Source organism: Zootoca vivipara, chromosome 4 (genome assembly GCF_965207765.1).
Source record: "Zootoca vivipara chromosome 4, rZooViv2.hap1.1, whole genome shotgun sequence".
NCBI classification, from domain to species: Eukaryota; Metazoa; Chordata; class Lepidosauria; order Squamata; family Lacertidae; genus Zootoca; species Zootoca vivipara.
Window position 1 is genome coordinate 51,881,711 of NC_142587.1, and position 14,510 is coordinate 51,896,220.

Below are 14,510 nucleotides of genomic sequence, written 5' to 3' on the forward strand. Positions count from 1 at the left end.
CTAGGTGCTGGTCCACTCGTAATTAACATGACTGATTCTCTGAAATTACCCCTTGCTCAACATTATTATGCTGGATTTATGTTGGTCTCTTGGCTGGTTGTTCTATATAGCGTGAGGCACTTTGAGAAGAATTTTTTAATGTTTAAAAGCAGTGTACATATTTTAAAATAAACAAATGGCTCTCCAGTTTTTTTAACAGATTGTATCGCCTCACCATCACCTGCTATAATTTTACTGAGCAGGTTAAAAACAAAAACAAAGAGTGAATTGTAGAAGAGGACCCTGTAGCTCAGTGGCAGAGCACATGTCTTGCTTGCAGAAGGTCCCAGGTTCAATCCTCGGCACCTGCAGTTAGGGCTGGGAAAGACTCTGTCAGAAAAACTGGAGAGCCATTGTCCACCAGTCTACTGAGCTAGATGGACCAATGGTCTGGCTTGCTCTAAGGCAGTTCCTGTGTTCCTAGAGAAGGGCTAAAATGCCTCACATCCAAATTCATCCCCTTGCCTCCCACGGTCACGAGCTATGAAACATTTCAGTAATTTTGAGTTGGAATCCAAAGGACCAAGTTTCCACCTCAGGGGCACCAAGTGTTCCCATATCCCACAGCAGGTGGTGCTGCTGTTCCTTCCTATATGGATGAACTTAGAGTGAGGGAAGGAAGCATTTCTCAAGATAAAGCTTCAGAGTCAGGGCAGAAGAAGGTAAGTTGGAGGGTAGTGGTGGGGAAACAACACTTCTTGCTCAGCTCTAGGTACCGGTAATTGAAATATAATTACGCCTGTCTGGCTGTAAGCAATTGCTTGCAACTAAAACATGCTCTTACAAGCTCTATGCAGAAAATTAAGTCCCATTCCCCCCCCTCTTTCCACCAGCACAACAGACTTCCTGGGTACTGTATTGTAATGATGGTGAATTCAGTTTTGATTTCTCACCAGAGAATCTAGATTTAGTTAGCAGAGAGTCTGTGTAGCCTAGCAATCTGTCTTAAATGCTCAGGAATATTGTGAGAAGCATGTGGGATTGGCACCACTCTTGTTATGATGGTGTAATATTCAAGATCTCCACATGATAGCACAGCTTGGAGAAGGAATTGTGGCTCCTCCGTCTTAATATTGCTGAATGGGATTGGGATCGTTCGACAGAACAAGAATTAAAATCCTGTGGCTGTTTGTTGCACCTTGAGAGCATTCCTGATTTTCACAAACTGTATTCTACTTTTCAGCAAAAGAAAGCATTGAGAGGATTTGCACCACAATACATAATTGATTCCTGACAAAAGACCATTATCTCCATCCTTACAACAGTTCATCTAAGTCTAGGTGAGTGTTACTAAAATAGTAAGACGTGGATACTATTTTTTAGTATCTCATTTGAGATGCTATGCTTTTCAATGTTCTTTTATTTATTCTGCAACTAAATGCCTGAACCCGGCCTTTTGGCTGGCAAACGAATTTGTGCAGTATCTTTGTGCCTAACAACATACACAAATCAATGGATTGTGTAAGAAATGCCTTCTGCACATATTCACTCTGTTCTCTCTTTCTCTCTCACTTCCTTACATAATCCTGGCTCCAACCCCACCCCGTCCCCTTTCTAACCCCAAACCCCACTTCTCCTTCCATAGTCCTAACCCCCAGCCCCATTCTACCCTCCTTTCTAACCACCAACTCGACACTGATGAACTCGCTCTGTCCTGCCCTCCAAATCTTCCATCTCTCTCTTCTATATCTATATATCTTCCATATCTATATCTCTCTTCCACCTTCCCCGGCAAGTGTACACCGTTGTGGCAAGTCTTCACTTCCACTAGTGCAATGCCATGGATGAGTAGAAGATTATGGCAGGAGCAAGGTCTGGAGTGAGGCAGCTTCTAGTTTTATATTCTCTTGACAGGACGAGGGGTTTATTCTTGCTGCAGCTTATTGCAGCTACAGGGGAAATGTATACAGTACTGTATTGCCCATATTGGGTATGCCCAGCCTACCCAGACATAGAGTTGGAAGGGACTCAAAGGATCATCTAGTCCACCCCCCTGCAGTGCAGGACGACTCTGCAGCTGCCCATTATGGGAATCGAACCTGCAACCTTGGCATTCTCAGCACCATGCTCCAACCAGCCTAGCTATCCATGTAGAATGTTGCTGTGCCTTTAAATTTGTTTTTAGTTTATCACGGTTATTATTGTTTTTGAATGTTTTAAAGAGTTGTTTCTAAATTTTTAAACAAGTCATGTTATTTTGTTCTCTCTGTAAACCACTTTGAGAACTTTATTTTTTTTTACAATCAAGCGGTGTATAAATTTTAAGAAATAAATAAGTAAAATATCTGACATTCCATGGTAGTTGGCCCTTTAGGGCAAATGAGGTACTGCCCAACCAAACTCTGCCTGCCTCCACTACTTGCCTCTCTTCATACTTAGGGTTGCCAGACTCAATAGGCAGGACTTCTGTGCCTTTAATTGCCCTGCTCTCTTTTGAGTCTGGAAACCTTAAAGAGAAACCAGCAGACCTTTTGTTTAATTTCCAAGCAAAGGGTCTGCTGGTTTCTCTTTAAGATTTCCAGACTCAAAAGAGAGCAGGGCAATTAAAGGCACAGAAGTCCTGTCCTCTATTGAGTCTGGAAACCCTATTCATACTTACAGCCAGTCCAGGGCAGCAGCTTCCTCTTCCTTAGCAGGGACAGGGATGGATGCAAAACTAGAATTACTTCCACCTGAGACTGGCTCTGACTCCTCCTCCTGTCGGCCTCCTTGCCTGCCACTCCCCATGTGCATGATGTACCAGCCACCGCTGCTGCTGTTGCAATTCTATGACTGTTACTGTGAAATATCCCTAAAATGGAAATCTCACTCCTTCGACACATGGCTCACAGGGACCATTTGAATATTAATGGGTGCTGGGATTCCAGGTGGACCGGTCACAAGCCTTGTGGTAGAGTAAACAGTGCCATTAAAGCATAGTAATGCAAAAGGAGGAGGAGGAGGAAGGTGACTTGCCAGGAATAGAAGGCCTGAATCATCCAGGATGTTCCTGTACCGTAGCTTCACATGGCCAATGATCACTCACCTTAGGACTTCACACAAAAAAGAATTTAAAAAGGTGCATGGAAGGAAATGCCTTGCTGTCCACAGTCAAAAGCCAGCTCCAAAAGGGATTGAGGAGAACAGATGGTATAAAGCAGCTGCTACAGACCAGAGGGGAAGGCATTGTATATGGAATAGGTTAATATGGTTGAATGGAAGAGGAAGAAGCCTAGCTGGAGCTGCAATTTGCCTTGAGTTTGACAGCTCTTGCTGTCATCCAAAGGGAACTCATGGCTGATATTACTGTAAGTCCAATTTAATAATAATAATAATATCTTTTATGGGAACTGTACATTGTTTCCATGCTAAACCTGTGTATTATATAATGTTATTTAAATGATAGGTTTCACGTAGTTTGAAAACCGGCATGTTGGTTCTGAGTTATCAGTATGTATGGATCCACACTTAGTACAAACGGGGATATGACATAATTAATTTTGATGGTGTTAGATAAAAGGATGAGTAGAGGATTGGGATAACCTTTGTGCCTGAAAAGCAGGTGGTGATGAGAAATAAATATACCTTGGGTTGTTAGGAAAATTTCTTTATTAAAAAAAATAGCGAGAGGAGGTTAAGTATGGTGCTAAGGGACAAAGAAGGAAGCAGCTCATTCAACCACATTTCAATATGGAAAACTGGCATTGTAGAAAATAGCGGAATTTCTGCTTATGAATCAAAGATACTGCATCTGATTGATTTTCTGCTTTATTTTATTTCTGATGTCATATGTCACAGACAAATAATTATCATAAATCTATTATTGTGTTAGATACTGGACACAAAGGACAGAGGCAAACTGAAATAATCTAATGGTTTTCAACTGGCAGCAGCAGTTTGACAAGTGAATGGGATCCATGTTATTTTCATTATAGTTGCCACAGAAATAAAGCTGTATCTGCAGTTCAGCTCATTGAGGAAGGCTTTGAGAAAGAATGGTCTGCGAATAGTTGCTGCGCTTGTTTGATGCAATCGAGAAGCGTTCTAATGTCAGCCATGAGACTGAATGTTGTTGTGTTTTTTCCCCCTCTCCTTTTGCAGCCTGAGCTGGATAATAAAATGAATATCGACCCAACTGAAGTAAGGTATGTGATGAAGAAGTTGGTTTATACCTATATCACAGAAAGGAACAAAAGAGGGTGCTGTAACTTCACAAACCCATATGTTCAAGAACAGGAGGAGATTGCTGCTTCTCTCTTCATCCTGATTGTTGTTGGGTTTTTTGGCTTCCTCCTGTTTTCTATGATGCTCAGCAATATTGTACACAGGCCGCGGGAAAATTACATGGACTATATGTACCGCGACAACTTTCGGGGAAATGCAAAAAGACCTTCCTGCAAAACCACACTGCCAGCGGCGGTTGCTCACAAGGTCAAACCTGAGCCCAGGCCTCCTGGGCAGTGCCAAAAGACTGACAGCTGTACAATAGCAACTGAGCTCCCAAGTGCAAAATCGGTGGTGAGGATCGTATGAAAATGGACCTCATATGCAGCACAATAGCTTATTTTTAACCACTGGTGGTTCTGTTACTCACTGAAGCGTGGGACTAATTGAGCCTCTTCTTATACAAGCTTCTTGCTCACAGCGGATCTGTCTATTCCTGAGTGACACAACAGCTTTCCTACTCAGGCCCTGAACTTCAGATGAGGCACGGGAAATCAAGCTCAGACTTGTACGGCTCCTTTTATATTCCTTTTTGGCATGTCTCTCACAGAAGGAGAAAACCATATCCTTCCTCACGCTATTCATCGTGCCATTGTGAAGGCTTTTGTTCTTCTAGCTGTGGCCTGTGGGCACCCTTCGTTTTATGCTGTTGGCATTAAGATCCGTGGATTATTTATTTTTTAATGTATAGTGTGGATAATGTATAAAAAATTAAAAATTTAAAAAAGCTTGCCCTAGCATGAGGTCTCCCGTCTCACAGAATGAAGCAATGCCTAGAATCAGATTAAACTAGGACCCATGTTAATTTGAGAGCAGAACCACTTCCGCTTGTCCTGGTGAATTCCATCGGGGAAAACCCGCTCTTTACTGCTGAATTGGACCAGACAGCAATTGGGCTTTCCACAGACTGATGTTTGCTTTAGTTCAGCAGTGGAGAGCTGGTTTTCCTGGGGAAAATGGCAAAGTAAATGGAAAACCGCTCAGAAACACAGCACAAGTGGAAGTGTGGAAAAGCCCTAAACACTACCCGGAACACGGACTAGTCTCCTGTTCCCAGTTCCCAGTTATTGACTGCTGGAGGGAAGGCAGAGGAGGGAATTAACATCTGTGATATCAAGTCAGGAAGTGAGTAAAGTGGATCAGGGGTCGCCAAACTTTTCAGGCCCATGGGCACATTTGGATTTTTGAGCAAGTGCTGTGAGCTCTGCCACTCTGCTCACTTCTGTCACCCTTCCTCTGGATGAAACCCCTCGCCCCACGAGACAAAAAGAGTGAAAGTGTGCATGCACGCCCTTTTCTTTTTCCGAGGGATCAGGTAAAAAGAGCCTGTAGACTTAACGTAGGCCTTGAAAAACACATGGAGCTGAAAAGGGAAGTGGGAAAGAGCCTCACACTTCCAACTTTGTCTTTCAGCTCTATATGCTTTTCAAGGGAAGAAAGGGTAATAACACCTTCACCTTCTCATGATCAAAGCAGTGGAAAATAGCATGAAGTGCTTGCTATGTCAAATGAATGACAATGATTTCCCTTAGTACTTCTGGGAAAAGCCTTTATAATACCGGTAATTTCGACATGACCACCATCTCCTTCATATTATTTCATTCAAGAGCACAGCCTTTTGAGGCTGTTTTCTAGTAGTCAAAGGCAGGCTACACATAAAATATCTACTTTGACCTAAACGCTATGGTATGTAGTTGTGGGTTATACTTATTTGTGGGAGTCGCGTGGGATCTAAGAGCACATCATCCACCTAGTTGTTTTGAAGAGGACCAGGTGTACATACAGTTCACCTAATCCCTGAAATACATATGACTTGCCACCACTCCCAGCGCCTGCCTTCTACAGTCTGCACAACTAGAGTATTTGGAGTATAATGGTGGGGATAACTCAGCAGCAGAGCATCTGCTTTGCATACAGAAGTTCTCTAGTTAATTTGCTAGCATCTCCAGGTAGGGCCAGAACTCAGTGGGACTTACTGTTGAGTAGACATGTACAGTCCAATCTGCCTTAAAACGCTGCGATGATTTATACTTACTCTAAAGCATTGCATTTAAGTAGGTGTGGGAACTAAGTTCCCTATCTAAGACAGAGATCTCTGGAGCAATCAAATGCCTAGAAGACAAATTACTAAATCAATTCCTCCTCCTTTGGAACATAGTGTTTTTATGCCACCCCAATCTCTTGAGCAGCACAGGTTCTAGGGGCTTATCCAAGGGTTCATGTTTCCTTTTGGCACATCAGAGACTGTGGTACAGGGGTCGGCAAACTTTTTCAGCAGGGGGCCAGTCCACTGTCCCTCAGACCTTGTGGGAAGCCGGACTATATTTTGGAGGGGGGGAATGATGCAAGAGCACCACAAGCTGCTTACCTGTGTCTTGCGAGCGGCAGGGGCTGGCGGCAGCGGCGGAGGGACGATGAGCAGCGCGCAAAAGGGCTCCGGAGAGGGGCTGCTTAAAATGGCGGCCGCTCAAGCACTGCTGCTGCTGGCACCAACAAAGCCCAGCCCCCTTCCTCCTCTAGGCAGGGCGGGGAGAAGCCAGGAGGGAGGGAGGGAGGGAGGAGGAGATGCCACTGAGGGAGACGGAAAGAACGTGTACCCTGGCGATCCACACGGTGATTCCCAGACCACCTGTGGGCCGAATCCAGAAGGTAATTGGGCTTGATCCAGCCCGTGGGCCTTAGCTTTCCGACCCATGCTGTGGTATATTTAGGATATATGGTTTATTTACATATACACTTTATTTACATACACTCTGAGCCTACGATGGAGGGCTACACAGCATCAACAGCAAAAAAGGGTCTTGCATGTCCCATAGCCGCAGCCTTGGATTCAAACTGAACATTGGTCTCAAATGTTGCTCTGAGTCTCCTACTTCCCACTTTACTTCTAGGTCACATTACTCCTAACTCAACCTATCCATTGAGGGAGAGAGGCTCCTCCCAGTTATCATCTTACACCATGTTCTTTGATCCTTTATTGTCTTAATCACTCAGGCTATCACTTCAGGGAAAACTAGTCTGTCTTAATTATCTTTTAAGTCCTCCAGGGAATAGAAGTATGAGGCACACAATTTAGCACCCCAAGCCTTAATTAAATTGTAACATTTGTTGGGTCCAGAGATTATAGTGATCTGGCACCCAAAAACTCATAACCCTAGTATCTTCCAGTTTCCACCTCTTCAATAATAATCTTCAATTAATCCATATCCTTTGCAAGAAATAAACAAACAAAACATTGCAAATCCTTTCTGCCAACCAAGAATCTTCTTTGGCCTTATTAAGATCAGTACCTGTGGACACATTAATGAGATCGCTAAATGTCACAGGTAGCATCATCTGTGACAATAGCCATTTACACACATTCGGTGTTTGTGGGATATGTGAGTAGGCTGACTGTGGGGAGGGGAGCAGGCTCTGTGGACAAATATAGTCTTTGTACAGGCAACTGGCAGGGAACACAGGCGGTGCTGTGGGTTAAACCACAGAGCCTAGAGCTTGCCGATCAGAAGGTTGGCGGTTCGAATCCCCGCGACAGGGTGAGCTCCCGTTGCTCGGTCCCAGCTCCTGCCAACCTAGCAGTTCGAAAGCACGTCAAAGTGCAAGTAGGAAAGGTAAACAGCGTTTCCGTGTGTTGCTCTGATTCGCCAGAAGCGGCTTTGTCATGCTGGCCACATGACCTGGAAGCTGTACGCCGGCTCCCTCGGCCAGTAACGTGAGATGAGCGCCGCAACCCCAGAGTCGGTCATGACTGGACCTAATGGTCAGGGGTCCCTTTACCTTTACCTTACAGGCAACTGGCAGCAGGTGGCATCTGTACAGAGAAAGCCTAAACACATACAACCCATGCACATTTTTAATATGTGCAAAGGTCTGTTTTGTGATCCAATTAGTGTCTCCACATATACCAGTCTCAGTGAGGCCATGGGAAGCAAATTTCAGCACCTGTGCCACCTGAATCTTACAATCACATCACATTAATAAAATAATCCCATAATGTTGGAATAATCTACCCATGTCAATGGACACAGCTGAGAAGAAAATGATTAAAGGGGCTGATTTCTCACATTACCTGTTTTAGCTTTAATTGTTCATATTACTGTACTCTGATCCCAGAACTTTTCCAATAGGGATCAGTGAACAGCGAATGCACAACTCACACTTAGGCTTAGTTGCCTATAGCAGGCTGCATTTTTTAATTTCCAGGCTTATGGAAAACTCAATATTTTGATAAACATTTTCTACTGTGGGAAGGTATACAGTCACTTCAGTAATAAGACTCACATAGCTTGGCTAGTAATGAGCCAGCCAACTAGCCAGACAAATGGGGCAGAGGTAAGTAAATCAAATCAGGACCTTCAGTTTTTGAAGATCCAAGCAGAGATGAAAGATTCTTGAACTATCCGACACAGTGGACTGACAATTGTTTTTCCCAGTGTGCCAGAGACTGTGGTGGAGTCACCACGGACCAGCAACTGATGGCTCATGTGGACTGGCACAGGTCCATGGACCACAACTTTTAGTAGCACTGATCTATGCAATTTGTAATGCTTTCGTTACTGTTCATTTCATTGCTGTTGTTTCCAAGAATTCATGTGACATTTTTGTTTTTAGGTCGTTATTCATATTCATTTCCATCATTACCTTTCCCCCCTTTTCCCTACTGTAGAAAAACCAGAAGTGTTGAGCGAAACTGCCCCAATGTGGATGCTTTTGTGTGTGTGTGTGCAGAATTCCTCATTTAGTGGTGTGGTGGTGGGTGGGTGATTGATGACGTTTTCTTAGTGCCTTTTCCCCTTGACCATCTTTTTTTGACAAGAGACCTGAAATGGCAGATATTGCAGGAAACAGCAGTGGCTGGTCAAACCCGTAGTGGTTAATTTTGAAAATGAAAGAAGCAGCTAAACATTGTGTTCACTGTTAATAAAAACAATCAGGTTTTCATTTTGTTTTTCTCCATGATTTACCCAGGTAAAACATGTGAATGCATCATTCAGGCTGTGGGTTTTTTTTAGGATGCTATTGAATAACACATGCAATGAAATCCATTGTGAGATCATCATTGTCCTGGACACCATCAGAACTTTGTGTGTACTTCAATTTCACCTGAAGGTACAAGATGTTTCGCATTGTAAACCCACTTTTAAAGCACATCATCCACCGGACTTCTCTCGATGCTAGTACAAGGAAACAGTGCCTGCAATATTTAAAAACCCTAAGAGCATTGCAACTTACAGGCTACAACACCATCTTCTTAGGAGAAACTGATCTTTCAGAAAGTCTAATAACAGGGGAAAAGGTTCCTCACGAAGATGACTTCAACTGGCCTGTATGGACAGTCGTGCATGCCAGCAACAATCAAGGGTGGGTACCATGGAGATACAGAGTGTTTCTAAGGGATGACTTGCCCCTAGACAAGCCAGAAGATGTCTTTCAGGAACTCTGTGACTTCCTGTCGATAACCTATGGGAAGTGTGCCATTGTGGTCAAAGAAAAAAGACAGCCGAGAGTGAAAATTGATGAGTCCACTCAGGAGGTGGAGATAAGCGAACCCCAGTTTACACCTCTCCCTTTTTTCTCAAGCATCAAGTGTTGTCCTGAGGTCGCCAAGGCCACAGGCCACGAACTTCTCCCAGTGCCTTTCCCCTACAACCACCTCCACCCTATGGACGCGGCCTGGTCCTCTTTGAAATGGTTTATCATCAATAACAGAAAGGAGTTCTCCCTGATGACTTTGGAGAAGACCTATTCATACCAGTGCATCCTCTTCAGTGATCTGCTCGGGAAAGGAATTGAGAAGATGAGCCCAAACAAGTGGAAGATAGCAGTAAACAAAGTGCGCAGATGGGAAAACTACTACTTGGATAAGTTTTCTTAAACTTTTCTCCATCCATTTCTTCAAATGACTGAAAATTGGCTAGCTGATTTACTAAATGTGTACATCGATTCTCCTTCCGAGTTATAATTCTAAATTGACGGTAGCAATGGTGAATAAAAGCGAGAGTTTTAAGGCACCTTTAAGGAATACGGTGCTGGGTTTATGTCATTCGAATAAAGAGATTTCATTCAATCTAGGTATGAGGAGGGCATATCTGCAGAAACTCGAGAGAGAGAAAAGGTAGTGAATAAGATTAGCTGAACTGCAGAGGGAGGAGAGAGTGAAACTGGCCTTCACCCACAGAGTGAGACCAGAATCATACTTCCAACATGGAGTCCCCTGTTCCATCTGCCAAACATGCAGGTGGGCAGAAGTGGCACTAGAAGAATTCCCACTGGCTTTAGCCCAAAGAAATCCCCAAGGTGGGGCACTCCAGGGGTGGTGAGGGGCTGAAACAGCCTAGGATCCACTGGATCCTGAGACAGCCCCAATAATATGATGATAATAGTAATTTTATTATTTGTACCCTATCCATCTGGCTGGGTTTCCCCAGCCACTCTGGGCGGCTTACAGAATATATAAAACATAACAAATCACCAAACATTATTAACTTCCCGATACAGGGTCTGATTGCTACAGCACCTTTAAGGTGGTTTGTTAGGGTTCGGGACCACTCTGTTTACCAATCTCTCAATCTCAGACTGTAAGTATAATGTTGGGAGACATTGCAGGACCAATCTACAAGGTGCTGGAATGATTGCTAAAATAATGCACATGAGATACTTTCCAAGATTTTGGGAAACGCTTCATAATTTTGTATTTCTAATAACAGAATCATGCCAAGTAATATCTTTGATGTTCTGCCAGCAGAGCATATTGCACTTGAACAAGCTGGTGAAATTGCCATTCTTGTTGAATTAGCGGTGGTTTCATCTGAAAATCACCTACTGCCAATTGTCACAGTTTCCTCCAATCCTAGACACCCGTTTCTCAGGTTCCTTTCTAAAATACTCATCCCCAAATAGTTCACATGATTCTGAATGAAAATAGCAATCTAGATGAGATAGAAATGGATTATAATGAGCTGTCAAAAAAAATTAATCCAGGAACCATATCAATATTTTGAATGTGCAGCCTGTGTATCATCAGCTAGGAGCTGGATAAGTAAAGATGCTATCCCATTCAATGGCCAGCCCCTTTGGAGAGACCATCAAGTTTATGGCATATATTGGGGACTTAAGAGATTGGATTATTGAAATGCATTTGGAGTTTCCATTGTTCTTGATGTCGAATCTCTGAGTGTTTGGTTCCTAACAGTCAAGCAGTATATAAATTGTATGAAACAAATAAATACGTACCAGAAATAGAAGGCATGTTCACTGATGCTAGTTCTATATGTGTGAATGCACGTGTGTTTATTTTGCACCCCTCAAAATAAAAAAAAATCTGTGGTTGGTCATGGCTGCAGCACGGCTGACTGGCTACAATGCTGCGGATAGACTCTATCATGTGCTTCTTAATCCAAGGAGAAAAGCAATACAAACATAGTCATGTAGACATTGCTCCCATCTTTATTTGCACTTCTGATAGGCTTTGGCAGGCCTTAGATGGTTGGACTAGAAAAAAATATTTGGAATTCTCTTGGGGGCAGGAGCAGATAGGCAGATAGACTGGAAGGAGCACAAGAGGCCCACAGGTCTTCTGTAATCAGGGCTAACTTAGAAGTGCACCTGCCTGAGCTCAATGAGGTTTGCTGCCAGGCATTTATAGGGCTGCATTTGTAACTAATCATACTAATCATACTTGTCTCTGTTTAGCATGAATCATGCTATCCAGTCTTGCTGGTTATAGCAGTTCACCATATGTCCACAGGATGGCAGCATAGATAGATAGATTAGATCAGGGGTTCCCAACAAAATTTTCTCGAGGACCCCTCATCGAGCCGCTATTGTGACAAGGACCCCCATTAATTCCTAATCCTAAAATTAAAAAGTGAGAGCCAAATTAAGAGTCTTTTTATATTTTATATTTATACGTTTTTTACAGTTACAACAGAGTACTCCATCCAGGTTTCAAGCATTGCAGTGGGTTGGACTAGATGACCCTTGGGTACCTTCCAACTTTACAATTCTGAGATTTAATAAAAGGTCCTTACAACATAATGCTATTTAGTCCCATGTTATGCAATTATAAATAAATGAGTCCCCCCACCCTGAGAATAATGCACTCAGGTAAACTGGTTTGTGCAGATCTTTTTGGGTAAGATACTTTGGTCATAATAACAGGCTACATCCAACTAAATCCTACTTAGGGCAGATCCTTTTAAATTAATGTTTGGATTTTTAATTCATTTCAGTGAGTCTACTCTGAGTAGGACTAGCATCCAAGGCAACTGTGTTTGTGTGTTGTTGTTTTGTGTGTGAGGGAGGGAGAGATATGTAAAGTTACATAGTAGGAAGAGGGCAAATGAAGGCTGACAGCAAATGTAAAGAGGTGATCTCCAACAGGGTCCCATCCAACTCTACAATACTGGTATAATTATAGGGCAGTGATCTACCCAGTTGGAAGTGATTGCCCAGAGTTGTTGAGCCTTTTGGGGGGAGGATTGGCCAGTTTTTGAACATTTTTTTTAAGGGTGGAGTGCCAGCAGCTGACCTATTTATGGCAGGAATCAGCAAGAGTTTTTAAGCTTCTCTTAGGGGGAAAGAGCACAAAGTTGTTGGGTGGTGGGGAAATTGATTAAAAATGCTCACCCAACAGTACACAGCCCTCCCCACACAGCCGCAGACGCAGGGAATTGAGGCTTTCACAGCTGCAGAAATGGGACAAAGCACAGGGGCAGATCGAAATCAGGAGCAAACAGGGGGTCACTTTTTTTAACCCTGTAGGTTCCAGGGTTTGGGTCCTGAGTTGAGGGAGCTGTTGCTTCTCTACTTCCCTCCCCCCTCCTGGAGGCGTATGTGTTTGTGTATCTGAGGATTCAGGAGGTGAAAGTGCCCGTGCTGCTGGCCGGATTAAAAGCAAGCAGGAATCATCCTGAGAGCGTCTAGGAAGGGACAGGAGGCGAGTGGGGGGGGGGAGAGAACAGCTCACATGCTTTGTAACATCTCGGAGGAGAGAGGCAGGGAAAGGAAGCTTCACAACTACACGCCCGGCGAAGCTTCTCTTGCTTGTGTCCTCTGTCCTCAATCTCGTTGAGATTAATTATAAATAAATGAGTCCCCCCCACCCTGAGAGTTGCCATTTTGGGATCAAGAGGGAACAGAAGCATGTAAAAGTAAAAGAAAGCAGCTTTGGGAGGAGAAACCTTTGAATTTTTTTTTAAAAAAAAAAGGTTTGTGTTTGTTTTCTTTAAAGAAAGCCGGACGGGGGGTGGGGGTGGGCAACAGAAGCAGCTCCATTCAGAGAGAAAAGGCAGGAAATGTTACCGAACAAAAGATCCTCTTCCCCGACTCCCTCACCTCTCGCTCGCTTTTGCATAGCTGAGTGCCTGGGAGGCATGTCTCATCCCCCCCTTTCCTCGTGGTGCTTTTTTGTCCCTCTTCTCTCCCACCCACTCCCCGCTAGACACTTTTTTCTTCTTGCAAAGTTGAAGAGTTTTTGCAAACACCGATCGGATCGGACAGTCTCCGTGCAAACGGACACACACACACACACAAAAACCACCCGGTTCTCCACGAGGGCGCTCCGTTCTCTGTTCGCCCACGAAAACTGTCCTCCACCACCACCGCCCCCTTGTCCTGCCTGCGGTTTGCCTTTGAGTCTTCAGACTTTTCGCTTTTGCAAAAGAAAAAGGAGAACTCCAAAGTTTTGCTGAGAAAAAAGAAAGGGGGGGGAGGGCATATGCACCCCGAGCAACTTCCCAGAATTACTGTACTTTTCCTGGTCGGGTTCATTTTCTTCCTTGTAGCGTCTCCCACCCGTCCCTTTCAAGCTCCTGGCTCCGCTCCTGGAGGTGTTTCAATCCACGCCTTGGCGAGAAGGGAGCGTTTAGGCCCAAGCGGCTGAGGACTCCCCGCGCCCCCAGTGGCAGCTTCGGGCACTGCAGGGCTCTTTCCGAGCTCTGTTCAGCTCTCGGCTCTTTCCTGGAGTCCCGGACGGCTCCAGCTCAGCCCGGACTCCCAACCAGGCGCCCTCCCTAGAGCCGGCCCTGCATCTTGCGGACCCCTCTGGCATAGCTCGCGGACCCCTGGGGGTCCGCGGACCACCTGTTGGGAACCACTGGATTAGATAGATAGATAGATAGATAGATAGATGATAGATAGATAGATGATAGATAGATAGATAGATAGATAGATAGATAGATAGATAGATAGATAGATAGATAGATAGATAGATAGATAGATAGATAGATAGAGGCATCACACTACAGGTATTTGTGTACTAAAAATGA

The 14,510-nt window shown here is 44.1% G+C and overlaps 2 protein-coding genes and 1 long non-coding RNA gene across 3 annotated transcripts in view; 2 read left to right on the forward strand and 1 right to left on the reverse strand.

The window, feature by feature from the left end:
• CLIC6 (CLIC family member 6) overlaps positions 1-4,121 on the reverse strand; it is a 126,010-nt gene extending 121,889 nt beyond the window's left edge. Inside the window, exon 1 of the mRNA XM_088668756.1 lies at positions 2,639-4,121. Coding sequence (XP_088524882.1) covers positions 2,639-2,772 — 134 coding nt within the window. The 5' untranslated portion in view covers positions 2,773-4,121. The remainder of the gene's footprint in view (positions 1-2,638) is intronic.
• Positions 546-4,980, forward strand: LOC148685948 (uncharacterized). Its single transcript, XR_015949783.1, has 3 exons — positions 546-701; positions 1,223-1,319; positions 4,120-4,980. It is a non-coding gene; the product is annotated as an uncharacterized LOC148685948 (long non-coding RNA).
• A 4,071-nt stretch (positions 4,981-9,051) lies between these two features.
• On the forward strand, positions 9,052-11,486 carry C4H21orf140 (chromosome 4 C21orf140 homolog). The gene has a single exon (XM_035115807.3). The coding sequence runs from the start codon at positions 9,359-9,361 to the stop codon at positions 10,115-10,117; it is 759 nt and encodes a 252-aa protein (XP_034971698.3). The 5' UTR covers positions 9,052-9,358; the 3' UTR covers positions 10,118-11,486.
• The last annotated feature ends 3,024 nt before the right edge of the window (positions 11,487-14,510 follow it).

Coding starts and splice junctions, on each gene's coding strand:
- C4H21orf140 (XM_035115807.3), top strand. CDS start 9,359: ATGTTTCGCATTGTAAACCCACTTTTAAAGCACATCATCCACCGGACT.